The sequence below is a fragment of the Squalius cephalus genome, assembly GCF_949319135.1.
Source record: "Squalius cephalus genome assembly, chromosome: 17".
Lineage (NCBI taxonomy): Eukaryota > Metazoa > Chordata > Actinopteri > Cypriniformes > Leuciscidae > Squalius > Squalius cephalus.
In genome coordinates, this window is record NC_137138.1 from 5,815,007 (window position 1) to 5,834,117 (window position 19,111).

General features: G+C 42.8%; 1 protein-coding gene across 1 annotated transcript in view; it reads right to left on the bottom strand.

The window, feature by feature from the left end:
* Window positions 1–3,287: 3,287 nt before the first annotated feature.
* The window catches only part of LOC307144944 (cholesterol 24-hydroxylase-like), an 82,996-nt gene continuing 67,172 nt past the window's right edge, over window positions 3,288–19,111 (bottom strand). The window contains exons 4-16 of the mRNA XM_079847700.1: window positions 18,941–19,022; window positions 18,761–18,834; window positions 16,665–16,751; window positions 16,442–16,580; window positions 16,230–16,343; window positions 15,982–16,138; window positions 15,045–15,116; window positions 14,898–14,970; window positions 14,723–14,807; window positions 11,009–11,119; window positions 6,763–6,851; window positions 6,595–6,661; window positions 3,288–6,510 (exon numbers count right to left, since the gene is read on the bottom strand). Of these exons, the coding sequence (XP_079703826.1) occupies window positions 6,370–6,510; window positions 6,595–6,661; window positions 6,763–6,851; window positions 11,009–11,119; window positions 14,723–14,807; window positions 14,898–14,970; window positions 15,045–15,116; window positions 15,982–16,138; window positions 16,230–16,343; window positions 16,442–16,580; window positions 16,665–16,751; window positions 18,761–18,834; window positions 18,941–19,022 (1,291 nt within the window). The 3' untranslated portion in view covers window positions 3,288–6,369. The remainder of the gene's footprint in view (window positions 6,511–6,594; window positions 6,662–6,762; window positions 6,852–11,008; window positions 11,120–14,722; window positions 14,808–14,897; window positions 14,971–15,044; window positions 15,117–15,981; window positions 16,139–16,229; window positions 16,344–16,441; window positions 16,581–16,664; window positions 16,752–18,760; window positions 18,835–18,940; window positions 19,023–19,111) is intronic.

The following is a 19,111-nucleotide window of genomic DNA, read 5'->3' on the forward strand; positions in this document are numbered from 1 at the left end:
GTGTTTCATGTATCCAAAATCAAACCCGTGTTTTATTCTCGAATTAATCCGCCAGCCCCGGTTCCCCCACCGCCGCGACTCGTAGACGGGGAACCCACATATTCGGTTAATCGTATTCTGGACACAAGGCGGAGGGGGCGCGGAGTCCAGTACTTGGTGGACTGGGAAGGTTACAGTCCGGAGGAGAGAAGTTGGGTACCTGCCAGAGACATCCTGGATCACTCCCTTATTGATGATTACAATCGGCAGGTAAGGGAGTCTGGGGACGCCAGGAGGCGTTCCTAGGAGGGGGGGTACTGTCACGGTTCATAAATTCATTGTTTCCTTCTTGTCTCGTGTAACTGTTGTTTTGTGTGTATGGGTGTGTGAGAGTGGGCGTTACCACTCATTCCGGTAGATCAGCGATCCAGCTGATCTCATTCATCGCTCCAGCTGCAGCTCATTCACGCACCTTTAAAACCTCACCGCACTTTCCTCTCATTGTCAGATCGTTGTTTGATGTCTCCCGTGTGTGATCCTGTTCCCGTCGACGTTCCTGTTCGTGTTCCCGTTCCTGTTTCTTGTTCACCTGGATTTCGTCTTCACTTGGGTCATCACGTCTGCATCACTTCACTTCACGGACACTTCGCTGACCATCCAGTCCCTGTGTCATCAGCTGCTCACCCACTACCGGACTTTCATTCCTCTCATCAATAAACTGAGTTTTTTACTTGCATTATTGCTTCTGTCTTTTGTGACCATGACAGCTGGTCTAGGTGATCCGCAATGTCACGGTTGGCCAAGTGATCAAGCAGGACTTTAGTTTAGACTTTAATTTTGACTTCTATAATAAACTCATCGACTTCAAAAACCCACCTTGTTATTCTGTAGGTCTTTATTCGCTCCATTCTTCAAAAGAACGACAGCAGCGTCCACGTTATTAACCACAGCCGCCCAGTGAAGAGCCGACTTACCTACAGAAGAAACAAACAAAAAAGGGAGTTATTGGGGACCTCCATGCATCTTCAAAATAAGTTTTTTTTTTAAAAGAGAGATTTAGTTGAGATTATTATGTTTGTTTGTGATCATACCGGAATCATCAACAGCATTCGGATCAGCATGGCAGTTAATGAGCTCTTCCACCATTCCCTCGACAGCCAATCGGGTGGCCAGGATCGTTAGCCTATTTTTACAAAAACTGCTTCTACGGGGCCATAACGTAAGATACAAGGTAAATGAGCCTTTTATACATTGTCGTGTTTCTTTAGAAATAAACAGTGGACAAAAAGAGTCTTTAAACGCCTCAGATGTAAAGTTATTCGCTGTCAAAGTGAATGGGAGTCAATGGAATGCTAACAGCAGGTGATGGTTTGTTAGCGAATGTGTGTATGGTACCATACAGGGATGGTACCATACAGGGATGGTACCCCAGGGATGGTATGCTTTTTGGGCGCTGGATTATCCCTTGTTTTTTTCCACCTGACTGCCACAGCTGGCTCCATAGATCAGTGGTTAGAGCACTGGTCTTATAAACCAAGGGTCGCAAGTTCAATCCTCGCTGGGGCCTGGAAAGGCGATGCTTTTTCTTACGACACGTTCATAATACATGATTGTCGCACTTTAAAGGTTGTATCAGTGATTTCAGGCCCAACATTTTTTTACAACCCAGCGTTCCAACCAATCACCGACAGGGGGAGGGTGTTGTGAGGTTTTGTGCTCGTGCACGGCTGCACGCGAAGTCGGAGCTGAAGAAGAAGTTGGCTCAAAACCTCACTCCCCCTGTCGGTGATTGGTTGGAACGCTATTTGTTTTGGTTTTGAGTGGTTGGTGAACCCAATTGTTTTTGTGTGCAGATCTCAGAGCCTAGGCTGCCTACAGAGATGCGTTTTTTTGACGGCATGCTAATGGGGTGGGCAGCTAGCGGATCGTTAGGAAAGATTAGATGAATGTGAATTTTTTTTTTTTGGGCCTGAAATCACTGATACAACCTTTAAGAACAAGTGTTACAGTTTCACATAATACAAATAAGAAATACTGTTCTTCCAAAGAAAAAGGACCCCACGTAAATCAGCTTTTATATTTTTTATTCACTGTGTTTAATCTGTTTGGCAAAGTGGTAGGAAAATATATTATGTAAAGAGACCTTTTTAAAATCTGATAAACTAAATGTTTTAAGATTTTGCTGATAATATAATTTGTAATGAAAAAAGTATTAAATGAGCAAAACAAGCATTTTCACCAGTGGTTTCATTAGTTCCTATTGTGTTTATAAAATATTTATATAATCAGTGCTGGGTCGATTATTTACAAATTTTTGTCTGTTACAAATTACATGACAAAAATGTATTACATCTAAAAATATATAGAATTACACATTTTAGGTAATGTAATCAAACTACTTTTTGAAACTTTTAGATTACTTTTGACCCAACTCATTTATCACATTGATTTGAATATGATAATCTTGTACCATATTGATATAAAAATACAAACAGAAAGTTTGTTATTAACAAAATGAAGTGCATTAAACATTACATAACATCAGGGTTTCCCAAAATTAGGTTTCTGAAGGAAAAATTAAAGCATTCAAAATAAAACACTAAAAAGACTGAAATACCGCATTTACCTGCAAGTCATGTGACCAGTGTTGTGCCAGTTCACAGCTTTTCTGAACTAGTTCAAGTTCAGTTCATACATGCTCAAAGTGAACAGTTCACGTTCAAAGTTCACAATTTTAATTCTGAACTAGTTCAAAGTTCAGTTCATTTTACTTTTTTCGTGAGATATTCAAATAAATACTTTTTTTCACACTACGAGCTAGAAATCACTATACGTTCTTTGAAGCTGCTCATTGTAGACATTTGCTCATGACACTGCAATTGTGGGTTTCTTACCAGGTGATGAAACTTGCAGCAGTACAGACAAGGTAGACCAGTTCTATACTTAGTGCAATGAAATCTACCAGCATTTAATTAAAAAAAGAATATATAATATGAAATATGTATATATTATTTGATATATATGATATTATATATACATATGTGTGTGTATGAAATGAGCAAAACTCTTGAATGAAGGTAATGAAGGCAAAACTCAAAGGCACAAAAAACTTTATTTTTAAGGAAACTGCGTATCTTTATGGTTGATACAGTGATTTTTAAGATGTAACTTTGTGTAAGATGGAACTTTATGCCACTTTAGGTAGGTAACTTCAACTTTCATACAGTAGTTGGTGACCTTTTCAATTCAGTGCTGGGGACATGATCTACAGGAACATGGTTACACTAGTGCGAACTGAAAACTGAACCCCACCCCCTGGATACTTCTTTCTCCCCTCAGGTCAGTCCAAAGAGTTTTTTGTTTGCATTCAACACCAACTGTTTTTCGAAGTTGGCATCTCCCAATCGGTTTCTCCTGGGCCTAAATATCTGGCCACCAGTGCTGAACAGCCTCTCCACTGGAGCACTTGACGGGATTGCTGTGTTGTACTTCACAAACAGCTTTTTCAGCTTGGGTAGGACTGTGTACTCATTGAAGTTGTCAGCAGTTGGGGCATCCAGGTACATGTCCACCTCGGACTTGGTGACTGTTACTGGGCTTCGACTGAATTTAAAAAAGGAGGAAGCACTGCTTTTTCTCTCTGTTGCAGAGGTTTGCGCTTGTTCAGACTCCACCACAGAGATAGATTGCACTTCTTGCTTCAGCATCACTCTGTACTGCAAGCGCTGAATGTCATCCGACACCCAGTCCAACTTGAACATTGGGAGTAGTACAGCTGCCAGGATGTTCTCTTTTTCTTCAAGCCTGTCATCCAATCTTTTGCAGATTGCCTGAATCATGGTTTGGATGAGAGGACGACATGCAGCCAGACCTTCTGTAGCTGTAGGCTTTGAGCTCTCATCCAGCAGCCCTCTCAAGTCATTTTTCAGCTGCACAATTGTAGGCACCAGGTACCCAAGGAATGTGTTTTTCTCCCCTTGAAGAATGTTTAGTGCAGCGGCTAAGGGATGCATCACACTCACAAAGTTATGGATGAAATCAATCTCCTGTGGGGAAAACCGCCGAAGGCCGAACTCATCACAGACGTTGTGCAGAAGCAGCCTGTCATATTCAGGAGCTGGATCACCTGGCGCTATCAGGTCGCTGGCCTGTGGAGTCAATGTGGCTATGTGACTCAGGCGCTGCATGGAGAGGAACATTGAGTTCCATCGTGTGTTATTTGGAGTGACAAAGCCAATCTTTAGCTTTTCCTCAACCAAATCTGAGGCTTTTGAGCTCCGTTTAACTCTGTTCCACAGAGCGCATGCTTTGGAAAACACAGGCCTCGCCAGTGTGTTGTACTGCCTGTCAGTTACATTCTTTGTGTCGGCAGCAACAAGATTTAAGGTGTGGGCCATGCACCTTCTGTGAGGGGGGAGGCAGGGATCCTCTAACGCTGAGAGGGGTGCTGGCTCAAGCCCATCATCATCATCATCATCACCATCACCATCATCCAAACTGTCAATTGCCTGGACAGAAGCCTCTTCCACTGTTTCATCAGCAGCTGCAGCCGCAGCTGTAATAGCAACACCCTCTCCAAAACAGTTAAATGCCTTAACAAAATTTGAGGCATTGTCTGTCACTGTGCACACAATTTTGTTCTGGATTTTAAATTCCTTGTACACCTCCGCCAGTACTTTTGCCAGTACATCATATGTGTGTGACCCCCTGACACGACAGCATGCAAGTGCAGCTGATTTCCTGAGTGATGGATCATGTTTGTCAAGCCAATGAACTGTAATGCCCATGAATCCCTTGTTGACAGCTGACCAGCAATCAGCTGTTGTGCAAACAAAATCAAGCTCGGCAAGTTCACTTTTTAATTTATTGATAACCTCCTTAAATTCTCTATTCAGTAGTCCCTGCACTTGCTTTCTTGAAGGCACATGTCTGGTTGGTTGCAAACCTGTCACTAGTCTGATGAACGAGGGTTTCTCAACTTTGCTTAGAGGTTGTAAATCTTCCACAATGTAGTCGATAGTCAGTTTATCTACCTGCTCCTGTGAGACCACCACGGACCTCTTGAAGGCTGCTGGCAGTGTCATTTGCGTTTGGGGTTGGCAGGGGGTCTTTTTTCCCTTTCCTCCCTTATGACCCTCGAGGGCGTGCATATATGCATTTACACTGGATGGATGTTTTAACTCAATGTGCCGTTTCAAATTCGAGAAGGACGTTGTTGATGTCCTAACTTGTTTTTGCTGCGCAGGTGGACATATCTTACACAGAAAGGTACGATTTTTGCCGTCGGGGTCTTGGTTTGCAAGAGTGTAAAATTGTTTTAAATGTTATGTAGAATCGGAGAATCGGTGTCCGTCTCCGTGCCATCACTTCCACTAGCCATTTTTTTTAAAATTGCAGCGCTTTCTCTCACTCTCGTCTTTGGTCTGTCTCTCTCTCTCTCGCTCCTCTAGCCCTCCGCGCTCTCGTCGTTGCCTGCTACGCGGCGTTGCTATGCCTACCCCGCTCTGCTGCAATTCATCACGGGTAACGTTGTGCGGAAGCCAGTATGCTATTCAACTATTCTCAGCCGGACACTACGTTGCCCGCTTGCGCACACAATGTCAAAACCATTTCTGTCTGGTGATACATGATTTAAGCGGCACCAGCGAGAATACAGGAGGGAGGAACTTTCTCTCGTTGCGTTTCAAAAGAGAAAACAGATGTCACTCAGTTTTCAATGGAAAACAAATTCCAACGTTCATTTACAGTGATGTCTGCCGTTCATGACACATAATGTGAACTAATTCACGTTCAAGTTCTTTATTAAAAAATGTGTTGCGTTCAGTTCAACGTTCACGAAAAAATGAGCGTGTTCAATGAACGCGTTCTTTTGAACTCGTTCACGCACAACACTGCATGTGACCATAATTAAATTTGATCAGAGAACCGAGAACATGCAAATCTGTTGTTAATCTAATATAAAATATATATTTAATTAAAATTTAAAAGATAAAAATAATTAGCGAGAATCAATAAATTGTGAATAATTTACTGCCATTGTGTTACTAATATAATCATGAATCATAAAATCAATAGAAAGTAACTAGTCTGATTATGTGTATTTTAAAAAGTAAAATAATCCAATTACAAGTAGCCTACTTCATTTTGGAATCTGATTACATAATCCAGATTGCATGTAATCAGTTGCTACCCAGCACTGTATATAATCCACATAATGTATTACGAGATGATATAAAACCAAGTCAATTAAAAGTGCGGATAAAGTATCATAGATGAATAGCCTGTTACAACTTCTGTGCTTAGGTTAATGTTTGAATAATACAAGACCATGTTTGCCAAGTAGACACAAGTACACAAGAGTTGACACAAAACAAGTGCCATAAACATGTCCTATGAGCAAGGTTTAATGTTGCAGATCACTCCACTCATGGGCCGTAGAGTTCCAGTGTCTTTAATGCTGAAAGACTGTCCAGGAACCAGACTGAACTCAAATCTCTGAAGCAGTTTGGCAAGCACAACTTTAGCCTCCATCTGAATGTAGAAATACGCTAAGTTGTTATGATCACAGCAAATTTGGCACTTGGAAAACAAATTGCGCAAATGTGTGTTTGTTACCTGTGAGAAGACCTGCCCTAGACAGGTTCGTGGACCAAGTACAAATGGGAAGTAGCAGTAATAAGGCCTTTCAGACAAGAACACAATTTGATATCAGCAGACATCATGCTATAATGTTTATAACATCCTCATAAAACTCATTTACAGCTTGTCCTCATAATGACTTACTTGGGGGCATTCACATCAAATCTCTCAGGATCAAACTTCAACGGATCTTTGAAAAACTTTTCCAGTCTTTGAGAGACATAAGAACTGAACTGTATGGAAAAAGGTCAAAATGGTTCAAAATAGTCATGTATTCAAATACAATTAAACAAGTAAAATTGATGATGCCATTGTTCGAATTTATTGGAATTATTAAAATAGAATTAAGTCATAATTTACTCACCCTGGTGTTGTTCTAATGCAGTATGCTGTTCTTTCTTTTTCAGACCACAAAAGGAGAAATTTAAGAAAAAAAGTCCTGCTCTGCATCATCCACATAATGGCAGTGAAAGCGACCAGAATCAAGCTTTTTAAAAAAAGACGCGAAAATATTACAGAATGATCCCATGCGATGTGTCGTATATCCCACATGTTCTGAAGGGTTTATGATAGGGTTTGGTAAAAATCCAACCAAAATTGAATGTATTATTTAAAGAAAATCCTGACCTCTGTGCACGACTGCATGTTCATGAGACTCTATTAGCGCCACAGTTCACTCTGACTCGCCCAGAAAAAGCACACAAGTTGTGAGAAATCAAGATGGATAAAAATGCAGCATGAAATCTCAATAAAAGTATCAGTGTACTTTCTACACTGAGTTGATGACAGTCAGAAGGACAGTTGACAGATGTGAACGTGATAACTTCTTGTTGCGACGAACATAACGGAAATATTCACCTCAGAGAAGAAGGTACATGGATTGTATTTCATTTCGCATTTTTCCTAGTCTTGATTTCTCACAACTTGGGCCCTATCTTGCACCCAGCGCAACTAATTTTGTACAACGACGCATGTATCACTCCTATTTTGCACCCGACGCACAGCGGACTTTTCTCTCGACAGACGCATGCCGGTAAATTAGGGAATGAACTTGCGCTCCCGGGGGCGGTTCAGCGAAAAGAGGAGGCGTGTTCCGGCGCAAACGTTCCCTGGTGCTATTTTGCAGTTCCAGAAAACAATTCCGCTACAGACCAGGAAAAACCTAGTCTAAAGTCAGTGGCACGTTTTCAGCGGCGCGTTCAGATGCTATTTTAAGGGCGCATGCTTGGCCATAATATAGCGTGTGCACAACGCGCATACACTTTGCTTCTCTCATCTACACATAGACGCAGCAGTTGCAATTTTTGCAAACCATACATAATTACAAGGAAAAATATTCCACATGAGGGAAATCATTGTGGTGTCCATGAAGATGTGAAAAAATAAGCATAAATCTAGCTTACACATTTACCCAAATTATTTTATGCCTGTTTAACCTAAGCTTATTTGGGTGGGTTTCTCCCATCCCCATACAATGTCTTTTACGGCCCTGACGAGAACGTCGGTCTCCTCGGCTATTAACCGCTCCTGGCGTGCGCCTGGCAAATCCACCGTTATAATAGCAATCCGCCATGGAACAAGTGCGCCTGCTCTTAAATGGAATGTGAAATGACGCTCTGATTGGTTTATTTCATGTAACACCCAAACCACACCTATAAGTAATGTAGCTACTTCAGACCAACCCATTTTAGATTTGCGTCGGGCGCAAGAGTTTTTTTTTATCCCGCCAGTATAATAGCAACAACGCCCGAGATCCGCCCACAAAGTTACTTGTGTTTCGCGTTTGATACTTGCGTTTCAGATCATTAAAATAGGGCCCCTTGTGTGCTGTTTCTGGGCAAGTTGGGGTAAACGCGCACATCGAGCAGCCGTGCACAGAAGACCAATGGCAGGATTTTTGGAGAATAATACATACAATTTCAGGTTTTTTTGCCAAACCCTATTGTATACTGTATGCCCAGAACACTTGGAATTTACGACACATGCCGCATGGGATCATTCTGTTATACTTCTGCGTCTTTTAAAAAAAACTTGATGCTAGTCGATGTTCAATACCATTATATGGATGAACGTGAGCAGGACTTTTTTTACAAATTCTCCTTTTGTGGTCCGAAAGAGAAAGAAGGGCATGTGGCATTAGAACAACAAACGTGTGAGTAAATGAGGGTGAACTAACCCTTTTAAGACCCCATGTGGTCAAAATCAAACTTTTAATGTTGTTTATATGTCTATGTGGTGTTTTTAATATGATTTAAGACAAACCATGTGTAAATTCATAAGTCAGCACCATTGCTGACTATTTTCTCCTTCAAACTGCAGTGAACCAAAGACAGTCTCAAAAGCACGGTTTGAAATCGCTGGTGTTTCTGACGTCACAAACTACCTTGTAACCAATCAGATCAACGTGTGATTGTCAACAAGTGGATCTCTGAGCTGGTGTGAGTGAGTGGAGGCGGGGCTAATTTGCATATTCAAAGAACCGCCTATTCACAGAATCCCCTCCTTGAACTGCCACCTTACCGTGGTGGAGGGGTTTGAGTACCCGAATGATCCTAGGAGCTATGTTGTCTGGGGCTATATGCCCCTGGTAGGGTCAGGTCCTAGGTGACGGGTCAGACTAAGAGCGGTTCATAAACCCTTTATGATAGTATTAAAAACGAGGACTGTGACGTTGCCCGGCATGGTGCCGTAAGGGGCCGATGTAAAGTGGATCTGGCGGCAGTCGAAGGCGGGGGCATCGACAACCTGATCCCTGGACACGGAAACTAGCTCTAGGGACGTGGAACGTCACCTCGCTGGAGGGGAAGGAGCCTGAGATTGTGCGTGAAGTTGAGAGGTACTGACTAGAGATAGTCGGGATCACCTCCACGCATGGCTTGGGCTCTGTAACCACACTCCTTGAGAGAGGATGGACTCTTTACCACTCTGGGGTTGCCCGTGGTGAGAGGCGGCGGGCTGGTGTGGGTTTGCTTATAGCCCCCCAGCTCAGTCGCCATGTGTTGGAGTTCACCCCGGTGACCGAGAGGAACGCTTCCCTGCGCCTTCGGGTCGGGGATAGGTCAGAGCTGTCAACTGATCACTACCCGGTGGTGAGTTGGATCCGATGGTGGGGGAGGAAGCTGGACAGACTCGGCAGAACCAAACGTACTGTGAGGGTCTGTTGGGAACGTTTGGCTGAGTCCCCTGTCAGAGAGATCTTCAACTTCCAGCGAAGCTTCGACCGGATCCCGAGGGAGTCTGGAGATATTGAGTCCGAGTTGACCATGTTCTTCACCTCCATTGTCGACATGGCCGCTCGGAGCTGTGGCCGTAAGGTCTCCGGTGCCTGTCGAGGCGGACACGTCCATCACCTAAGCTGAAGTCTCGGTGGTTCATAATTTTGTTCTGACAGAACTTATAGGCGCAGCCAAGGGTCAGAGGGTGTCAGGTTTGGGGACCACGCGATTTCGTCTCTGCTTTTTGCGGATGATGTTGTCGTGTTGGCCTCATCAAACCAGGACCTTCAACATGCACTGGGACGGTTTGAAGCCGAATGTGAAGCAGCTGGGATGAGAATCAGCACCTCCAAATCCGAGGCCATGGTTCTCAGTCGGAAAAGGGTGGCTTGCCCACTTCAGGTTGGTGGAGAGTTCTTGCCTCAAGTGGAGGAGTTCAAGTGTGGGAAGGATGGAACGGGAGATTGACAGACGGATCGGTGCAGCTTCTGCAGTAATGCAGTCGATGTACCAGTCTGTCGTGGTGAAGAAAGAGCTGAGCTGCAAGGCGAAGCTCTCGATTTACTGGTCAATCTACGTTCCTACTCTCACCTATGGTCATGAGCTGTGGGTCTTGACTGAAAGGACAAGATCCCGGATACAGGCGGCCGAAATGAACTTTCTCCGCAGGGTGGCTGGGCGATCCCTTAGAGATAGGGTGAGGAGCTCGGAAGAGCTCTGGCCTGGGAACGCCTCGGTGTCCCCCCGGAAGAGCTGGAGGAAGTGTCTGGGGAGAGGGAAGTCTGAGCATCTCTGCTTAGACTGCTGCCCCCACGACCCGGCCCCGGATAAGCGGAAGAAGATGATGATGATGATAGAACCGCGTATACTAAATGAGTCAAGGGTGTAGAGTTACATTCAAGCTATTATAAGGCATGAAGACATTTTTTCAAGGAAAAAACATTTACATTTGTAATTTTGGTGATCAAAGATGAGTTTTAAGGGATACAATTACTGACTACAGGGGGACTTTAACTAAAATATAATATTTCCAAACAATGTTGAAGATTTCTTTCTATCTCCATTCAAGTAGACAGGAGCTGTACTTGTGTAGCTAGAAATAGCTTCCCCAGCCAGGTACCACACTGGCCACAGAGTGAACAGACCAGCATTACTGGGAATCTGGCAATACTCACAGCAATAGAGGAGCCGCCTGGGACTTTCAGCCCATTTATAACCATGTCCTCATGCAACCAGCGATTGGTTCCTGGAGCAGTGGGGTACAGTCGCAGTGTTTCCTTCAAGACCTAATACATTGAGTCAACAATACAAAGACCATTCAGAGAAATGGATACAGAACCATTTGTGTTTGTAGCATAAAATACCATCTCTGAAGACCAGGGGTGTCCAATCCTGTTCTTGGAGATCTACCTACCAGCAGAGTTCATTATCCAACCGTGATCCAGCACACCTGTCTGTAATTAACAAGTGCTCCTGAAGATCTCAATTAACCGGTTCTGTTGTGTTGGATCAGGGTTAGAGCTTTGCAGGAACTTTGCAGGAAGACAGATCTCCAGGAACGATCCGGGTTACTTGACTGTAACCCTGTTCCCTGAAAAACCAGAACGAGATGCTGTGCTGCTTAGCGCATTGGGAACGTCTTTAATCGTGACCAGCAGTGAATATTGTGTGAAACACGTCAATAGAATTGACCCGGAGAAAATATAGCTTCGGTCGATGAGGTCATTGGCGCGCAGCCGCGACACGAGGCTATAAATAGATATGCCACATATTTTGTCTGAAGAGCAGTCCCGGGACATCTTCAGCACGGCATTGCAGCGCAGCATCTCATTCCACTTTTTCAGGGAACAGGGTTACAGTCAAGTAACCTGGATCGTTCCCTTTCAAAAGCTACAATCGATGCTGCGCTGCTTAGTGCATTGGGAACGAGAATACCCACGCCACCGTGCTTGAAGGTGTCTAGACCCCTTACGGTTGTGTAGGTAAACCCTGAGAGTGGTGGGGCATGTGCCTGTTGATAATTTTTCCTGCAGGAAGTCCAGAACTGAAGCAATCTGGCAGTTGACCAGATCTGCATTATGTACAATACACCACCTTTCAAATACACCCCATTTGCTGGCATAACTCTTTCTAGTGGAGGAAGCCCTAGCACTTAGAATGGTCTCGATAACGTCAGGGCGAAAGCCCAGTGTCTCTCAATTGGTACCCATCAGGGGCCAAACATGAAGGTTCCACAGGTCGGGCCTGGGATGAAATATCGCACCCTCCACCTGAGACAGAAGGTCCCTCCTCTCCGGAATCGCCCATGGCGAGCCGTCGAGGAGAGATATTATCTCCGAGTGACAGGAACTTGTCCAGGGCCCAGAGAAAAATCTGCCTCGCTATTCTGTTCAGATTGCGTGAGCGCAGACCTCCCTGATGATTTATGTAAGAAACTGCCGGTGTGTTGTCCACCCGCACTATGACATGACAGCCCCTCCACTGAGGGAGAAAGTATTTCAGGGCCAGACATACAGCCATCAGCTCGAGGCAGTTGATGTGCCAATCGAGCTGATGACCCTCCCATTCCCCTTGAGCTGGACGACCACTTAAGACTGCTCCCCAGCCCATCAGGGAGGCGTCTGTCGTAAACAGTGTGCGACGACAAGGCATCCCTAGAGTGGGACCCAAGGCGAGGAACCGGGGTCTGAGCCACAGAGATAGTGTAAGAGGCCCGCGGCGTGTCACTTTTAATTGCCTTTGAGGATTGGCCCTTGGATGAAATCCCCTGGCTTTTAGCCACAACTAAAATGGTCTCATGTGCAACAGCCCCAGAGGAATCACCCTGGATGCTGAAGCCATGAAACCTAGCATTTTTTGGTTTAGCATTCTGGGCAGGAGAAAGAACGCTTTTCTTGGCGTTGACTCTCAACACTAGAGAAACTAGATGAGCTAACACAATGTCTCTGTGTTGAAGCGCCATCTCTTGCGATTGTGCTAGTATTAACCAATCGTCGATGTAATTCAAAATGCGAATGCCCTGGAGTCTTAATGGAGCCAGTGCTGCATCCATGCATTTTATGTATGTGCGGGGTGACAAGGCTAGACCGAATGGAAGAACCCGAAATTGGTACGCTTCGCCCCTGAAAGCGAACCTCAGGAACTTCCTGAGTTGTGGCAATATTTCTATGTGAAAATATACATCCTTCAGATCGACCGTGACGAACCAATCGTGATGTTGAATTTGTGACACGACTGTCTCAGTAATCTGCTGTAATAGCCCAACTCTCTCTCTGGAAGAGGAACATGTTCTATGGCCTCTTTGCTCAGAAGAGTTTGTAGCTCTTGTATTTTTTGTACGCGCCCCGTCCCGTCTACCCCCACCAGACTGGGTGCCAGACCATCAGGACTTCCTTTTTCTAATAATAATAGCCCTGAGGTCTGGCTTGGGAGGTTGCTGAGCACGACGAGCCTGTCCCCAATCCTTATGAGGGGAGCACGGCTCGCCACACTCTGCTTTTTCACCTCCCAGGCTTTTGAAGGACCGGGGAGAGGTTCAGTGGCCGATGGCCCCTCCCCTTGAGTGCGGCGAGGAAGGAACTGAATGAATGCTTCTTCGTGCTTCTAAGCCGACATTGAATGGCCGATGGCACGGGCCGTTTGCTTGGCCGCACGGAGAGACAGATCTGTGGCTCGACGAAGCTCAGAGAACGCTTCCTCGTTGATCGTACTGCCCGCACTCAAGTCCTTCAACAGGTCAGCCTGGTACGCCTGTAACACTGCCATAGTGTGCAGCGCAGCACCAGCCTGACCTGCAGCTTGGTAAGCTTTACCCACAAGAGCCGAAGTTGGTCTGCATGGCTTTGTGGGGAGGGTAGGTCTCTTTATCGAAGATGCCGACCCAGGCGAGAGATAGCTCGCAAGCGTCTCTTCATCCTGTGGCATCTCCGTATACCCCCGCGACTTAGACAGCTCATCATGGAGGTCCTCGAAGAAGGGGAGAGACTGATGTTGTGGTCCCTGCCACCGGACAGAAACCTATCCTCTAGCTTACTATGTTTGGGGGTCTCTTGTTCGCGTGGCCAGTCGCACGAGTAACCACCTCGAGCAAATCCTCGACAGATTTACTTTCGCGAGAGGAACGCTCAGAGGTAGGCTGCTCGAAGTCTGCAGACTCAAGACATATATCGTCATCCCCCTCGTGAACCGAAGAAGCACCGGAACACGCTTCGGGATCACGAGAGAGGACGTCTGGATCTGGTGATACAGCAAGCGATAGGGAAGGATCCGTCTCTTGGTCATCATTCAGATCCATGCGGGAGCCCCACGATGGTAATGTGGGTGTGGTTTGGAAATAATTCAGGCGAGCATGCAGCATCTTAACAGTAAATAGTTCACAATGCTCGCACTCGCCATTCTCTAAAACCAAAGCCGCATGCTCCTCCCCCAAACAAACAAAACAGTAATTGTGTGTATCCAAGTCTGATATAGGATGAGAACATGGAGGGACACACTCTTTTGTTGACTAATTTTTTTCTTTTATAGACGTTCAGAGAAAATGAGAATTTCTGCACACTGCCAGTTGGAAACTAAATCCTCACAAAGATCTGTAGTCAGATATATAAAGAGAGAGAGAGAGAGTTTGACGCACACATGCACAGAATGGCCTCTGAAGACAAAAGACTTGACGATGCACCTGTGGCTCATCCATTTATAGCCTCGTGTCGCGGGTGCGTGCCGATGACGTCATCGACCGAGGCTATATTACCTCCGGGTCAATTCTATTGATGTGTTACACACAATATTCACAGCTGGTCACAATTAAAGATGTTCCCAATGCGCTAAGCAGCGCAGCATCGATTGTAGCTTTTGAAAGGGAACAGGATTGGGCATCCCAGCTGTAGACCAACCTGAGACAAGTAAGTGAATTTTCCAAGGTCTTCATATGAAATGTCTCTCTTTGTCCCAAGAACTTCATCCACTTCTGCTTTAGCCCTGGGAATGAAAAGAAATTCAAACTAGAGCATTGTAATAAAAGTCAATGTGGAACAGGTCCATATTTCCAAGAACTGTTTTATTGTTTACCGTTTATATATCTCAGGATGTCTCCCTAATTCCATGATTGCAAACGAGAGCTGATTTGCTGTTGTCTCTTGCCCTGCAAAAGAATCAAGCACTGTTTATATTGGCAGGGGTTTTTATGAGCAAAAGTCAAACAAAGCTGTAACTCACCAGCAATGAAGAAAGTCACGAAATTGTCCAACATCAGCTCATCATCTTTAGCGTTAGTAACATTTTCCTCCTCTGCAGCAAAAATGGAAAGTGTTAAATAGATAAGTAACTCTACCAGTGTTGTGTTGAATATGTTATTATTAGGGCTATTAACTGATTCAAATTTGGAATGAAATGAATTACATGATATGCTGATTAACCACTTTAATTCCCTGATATACTTCAGGCAAAAATCGAAGAACAAACAGGTGTGTATACTGCTGTATGATATTCATTTTAATTTATTTGACTTTTTAATTTGTATGAGCAGAATTTTTGAATGTGCAGTATTTTATTTTATTTTTAGTTTGATAGTAGAATGTTTGAAAGTTTAGTATGCTAATTGTTATTTATCTGTATATTTTTGTTGAAACAAAAATCCCGCACTGAAAATGGCCCCCACTCCGGCCCGTGTTGATCTATGTAAACATTTTAGATGGACATGGACATCTTTAGTCGTTAAGTTGCATCTTGCACCATGAAAGTGTCAAGTTAAAGTACATGCAGTTTAACTTTTTTTTCTTTTTAAATGTGTCCTTTCTGTGATCTTTGGCCAACTTGTATTTGAACTTGAACTGCTCCAATGGTAAATTATTTACCAATTTTTACAGATTTAGTAGGTTTAAAATTTACAAATACAGTTTAACTTTTTAAAATGTGTCTGGTTCCTGTATTCTGTTCCTTTAGGTTGCATTTTTCACTTTTTGGCATTGTATTTGAACTTTTTTTTTTATTGTTCAAATGTTAAATTATTTATCAAACTTTCACACTTGATAAGTTTAACCGTGGTATGGTAATTAAATAATTAATTACAATTTTTATAATATGCAGCCCATTTAAAAGCTAGGCTACCTGTACAACAAATGGAAGAAGGAAAATACACTTGAGACCCACATACCTGCCGTTTTGAGGATTTGTGTGAGAATGTCTTGGGGTACATCTTCTCCATTTTCTACTGCTGTCTTCCTGTTTTGTATCCATTTTTGTCCTGTTTCACGCAGGAGTTCAGCTGCATCTTTAATTTGCTGTATAATCTTCCAATTCTTGGGAAAAAGCTGAGGTCCCACATTTAAAAAATAAAAACAGATTATATTACATAAACCATACAACTTTATTGTGACATAAGCAATTTGGTTAGATTCTTACTCTAAAAAATGGGTCTCTGCTATCCAACACCATGCCTTTTAAACACAGCTCTACTGCATTCTGGAAGGGGCTGTCAGTTTGCTTCAAGAAATTCAAATCAACTCCGAAAGCCACCTGTGGATGAAAACATGACTACTAAGTATTGATCAACAGCTGATTTGACTTTCCTTGTATTAGGCTTTCCCTCGGATTAGCAGAAAGGGAAGTGAAACCTTGCAAATGACATCGAGTGTGACACAGTTGACCAGGTCGTGCATGACGGCAGGTGTTTTTGTCTCAGCCATTTCATCCAGCTTTTCCATTAGGCGCTCCGACATCTCGTTAAAAGTGCCCATCGAGCCTCGTAAGTATCTGACGAATGAGACTGCATCAGCTGAGGTGCATCTGTATCACATTTCAGTATAGGCTACAAGAGATTGTCTGTATTTGACTCACGAGCTGCTAAAGGCAGGATCCATGATGCGACGCTGCCTGTACCAGGTGTCATGGTCCGTAGCCGTAACTAGCCCGTTCCCCAGGAACCTGAGAAGATTGAGTCATGTGACTTATTCAACTGTAAAGTCACCACTGGCAAATCAAATCCCATAAAATATTCAAATTCGAATATGAATTAAGCCGCAGTCACACTAGACTTTGAGAATGCAAAATTTATTCAATACATATTTTTTAAAACATACATTCAACATATAACAAATAATAATAAATACAAAATGTAAAAATAGTCTACAGTCTACTCCACCTCCCCTCAAAACTGCAAACCTGCAGCTTTAAAGTGTGAATTCTTTGAATACCTTATTCCAAAGGTATTACTGAGCATATACTTTTTCCTCAAATATAATACACTTATGGTATATTGCTTGTATGTTTCGAAGACACTCGTAATGAATTTGTAACTGTAACACATATAAAGCACACTTTAATATCACTAATCATGCATCTAATTAATCCCTACACAGGCATATACTTAAAGTATACTAAGAATACTTGTTCCAATTTAGCACACAAAAGTACACTAAAAAGTTATGCTTTACTACAATTTAATTACAACTAAAATATACTTAATACAAAATGAGTTGTTCCGAAATAGCACATTCAAGTTAATTAAATGTCCCGTATTATGCCCCTTTTCACAAGATGTAAAATAATTCTCTGATGTCCCCAGTGTGTGTATGTGAAGTTTGAGCTCAAAATACCCAACAGATAATTTTTTACAGCATGTTTAAATTGACATTTTTTGGGGCTCAGAAAAACGAGCTGTTTTAGTGTGTGCCCTTTAAATGCAAATGAGCTGCTGCTGGACGACCCAGGGGGCGGAGCTTCATGAGCTCGTGCTCAGTCTCTCAGGACAAATTCATCTCACGGAATGATGATAATATCAGAAACTCTCAGTAACGGTGTTCATTTCGAGTCGGACAATAATGCCTACAGAGTCAGAGTGCTGTATAGAGATGAAACAGGTATAGTTTAGTAGTTTAATTACGGTTATTATAACGTATTTGTCATCTGCTTGTATCCATTATTTATTAATAGCCTACAAGTCTGCTGTTTCGGACCAGGTCCGAATGATGATCAAACATGTACTGATGAGTTTAATAAAGTTTATTGTACATCACACAAAAGATGAAGCGTCAGTTTTACTTCAGAAAATCACCGTAAGAGCTGAGTAAACACAGTAGGCTAAGTTATAAGAAGTGCGCAAGTAGCCAGTAGAGTTGAGGGAGCATTCCTGTGGGCGGAGGTTAGTCAAAAAACGGTTCTAGTGACATCACTAAAGAAGGAAGTAGAGGGGTGTAGTCCAAACGAGCCGTTCACTGTAGGCGACTTCTGTTAAATAAAATATCTCGCTTGGCATTGAACTTTGAGCTTTATAATTTTACAGATATTATTTATGCTCTAACAGCAACATTACACACTAACTAAAGTTTGAAACATGGGATCACGAAGAACGGGACCTTTAATCATTAACACACTTGAAATATACTGAATTAGTCTGGCTGCACGTATACTTCACTTTTTTTTTTTCACCAGGGAAAGCATATACAGTGTTAGCCAAAAGTGATGTTCGGCCGAGGAAAATTCTTCACACTTTGTTCAAAAATTACTAAAAATTGTTAAAGATTTTGTAAACATATTGCGGAGTGGTGCAATGAAACATGCCAAATTGTGCAGCCATAATATTGTCCAAGCTGTCATAAAAAGAAATGATGAACACATGCAATAACAAGAAAAACAACAATATATGAATAAATGAATATAGCATTTTGTTCTTCCCTCATATTTAGATGGTTTTATCAAACTTTTATTGTCATTAAAAACAAACATCCCCTCCGGGCATCATTTTTTGCCACTACTGTAGATGATATTAAAGCTATCGGACTAAAGATTTTGATTTCATGGGGCCTCTACCATAAAAACTTCTGGATGATAGTAGTAATGTGCCTTAGTGTAGCACACTGCTATCAATGTAGAGATATTGACACTAGACTTCACCTAGTAATGCTATGACATATCCAGAAAAAAATTAAACGTACCTTTTTCCAAACAAGTTAAAGATGCGTTTGTAGACAAAAGGATCTTTGATATACTTAGGTGACATCATGATTGTCTACAATAACAGGGCAGAGATTTTTTTTTTATTATTAGTTTTTGTGGCTTCTGATACAGTTTTTTCTTTTCTTTTTTAATAAAGAAATAAAATATATAATATTTACCTTTGTAGCCTCAGGACAATAAACCATGATCATGACAGAATGAAAACTGTACATCTTGTAGACAGGGCCATATTTCTCTGCCCTTAAAAACAAGAACATGGTCACATTGGCGAGAACGCTTTACCAAATTTCCCCTAGAGGATTAATAAACACTATATCCATATATCTATT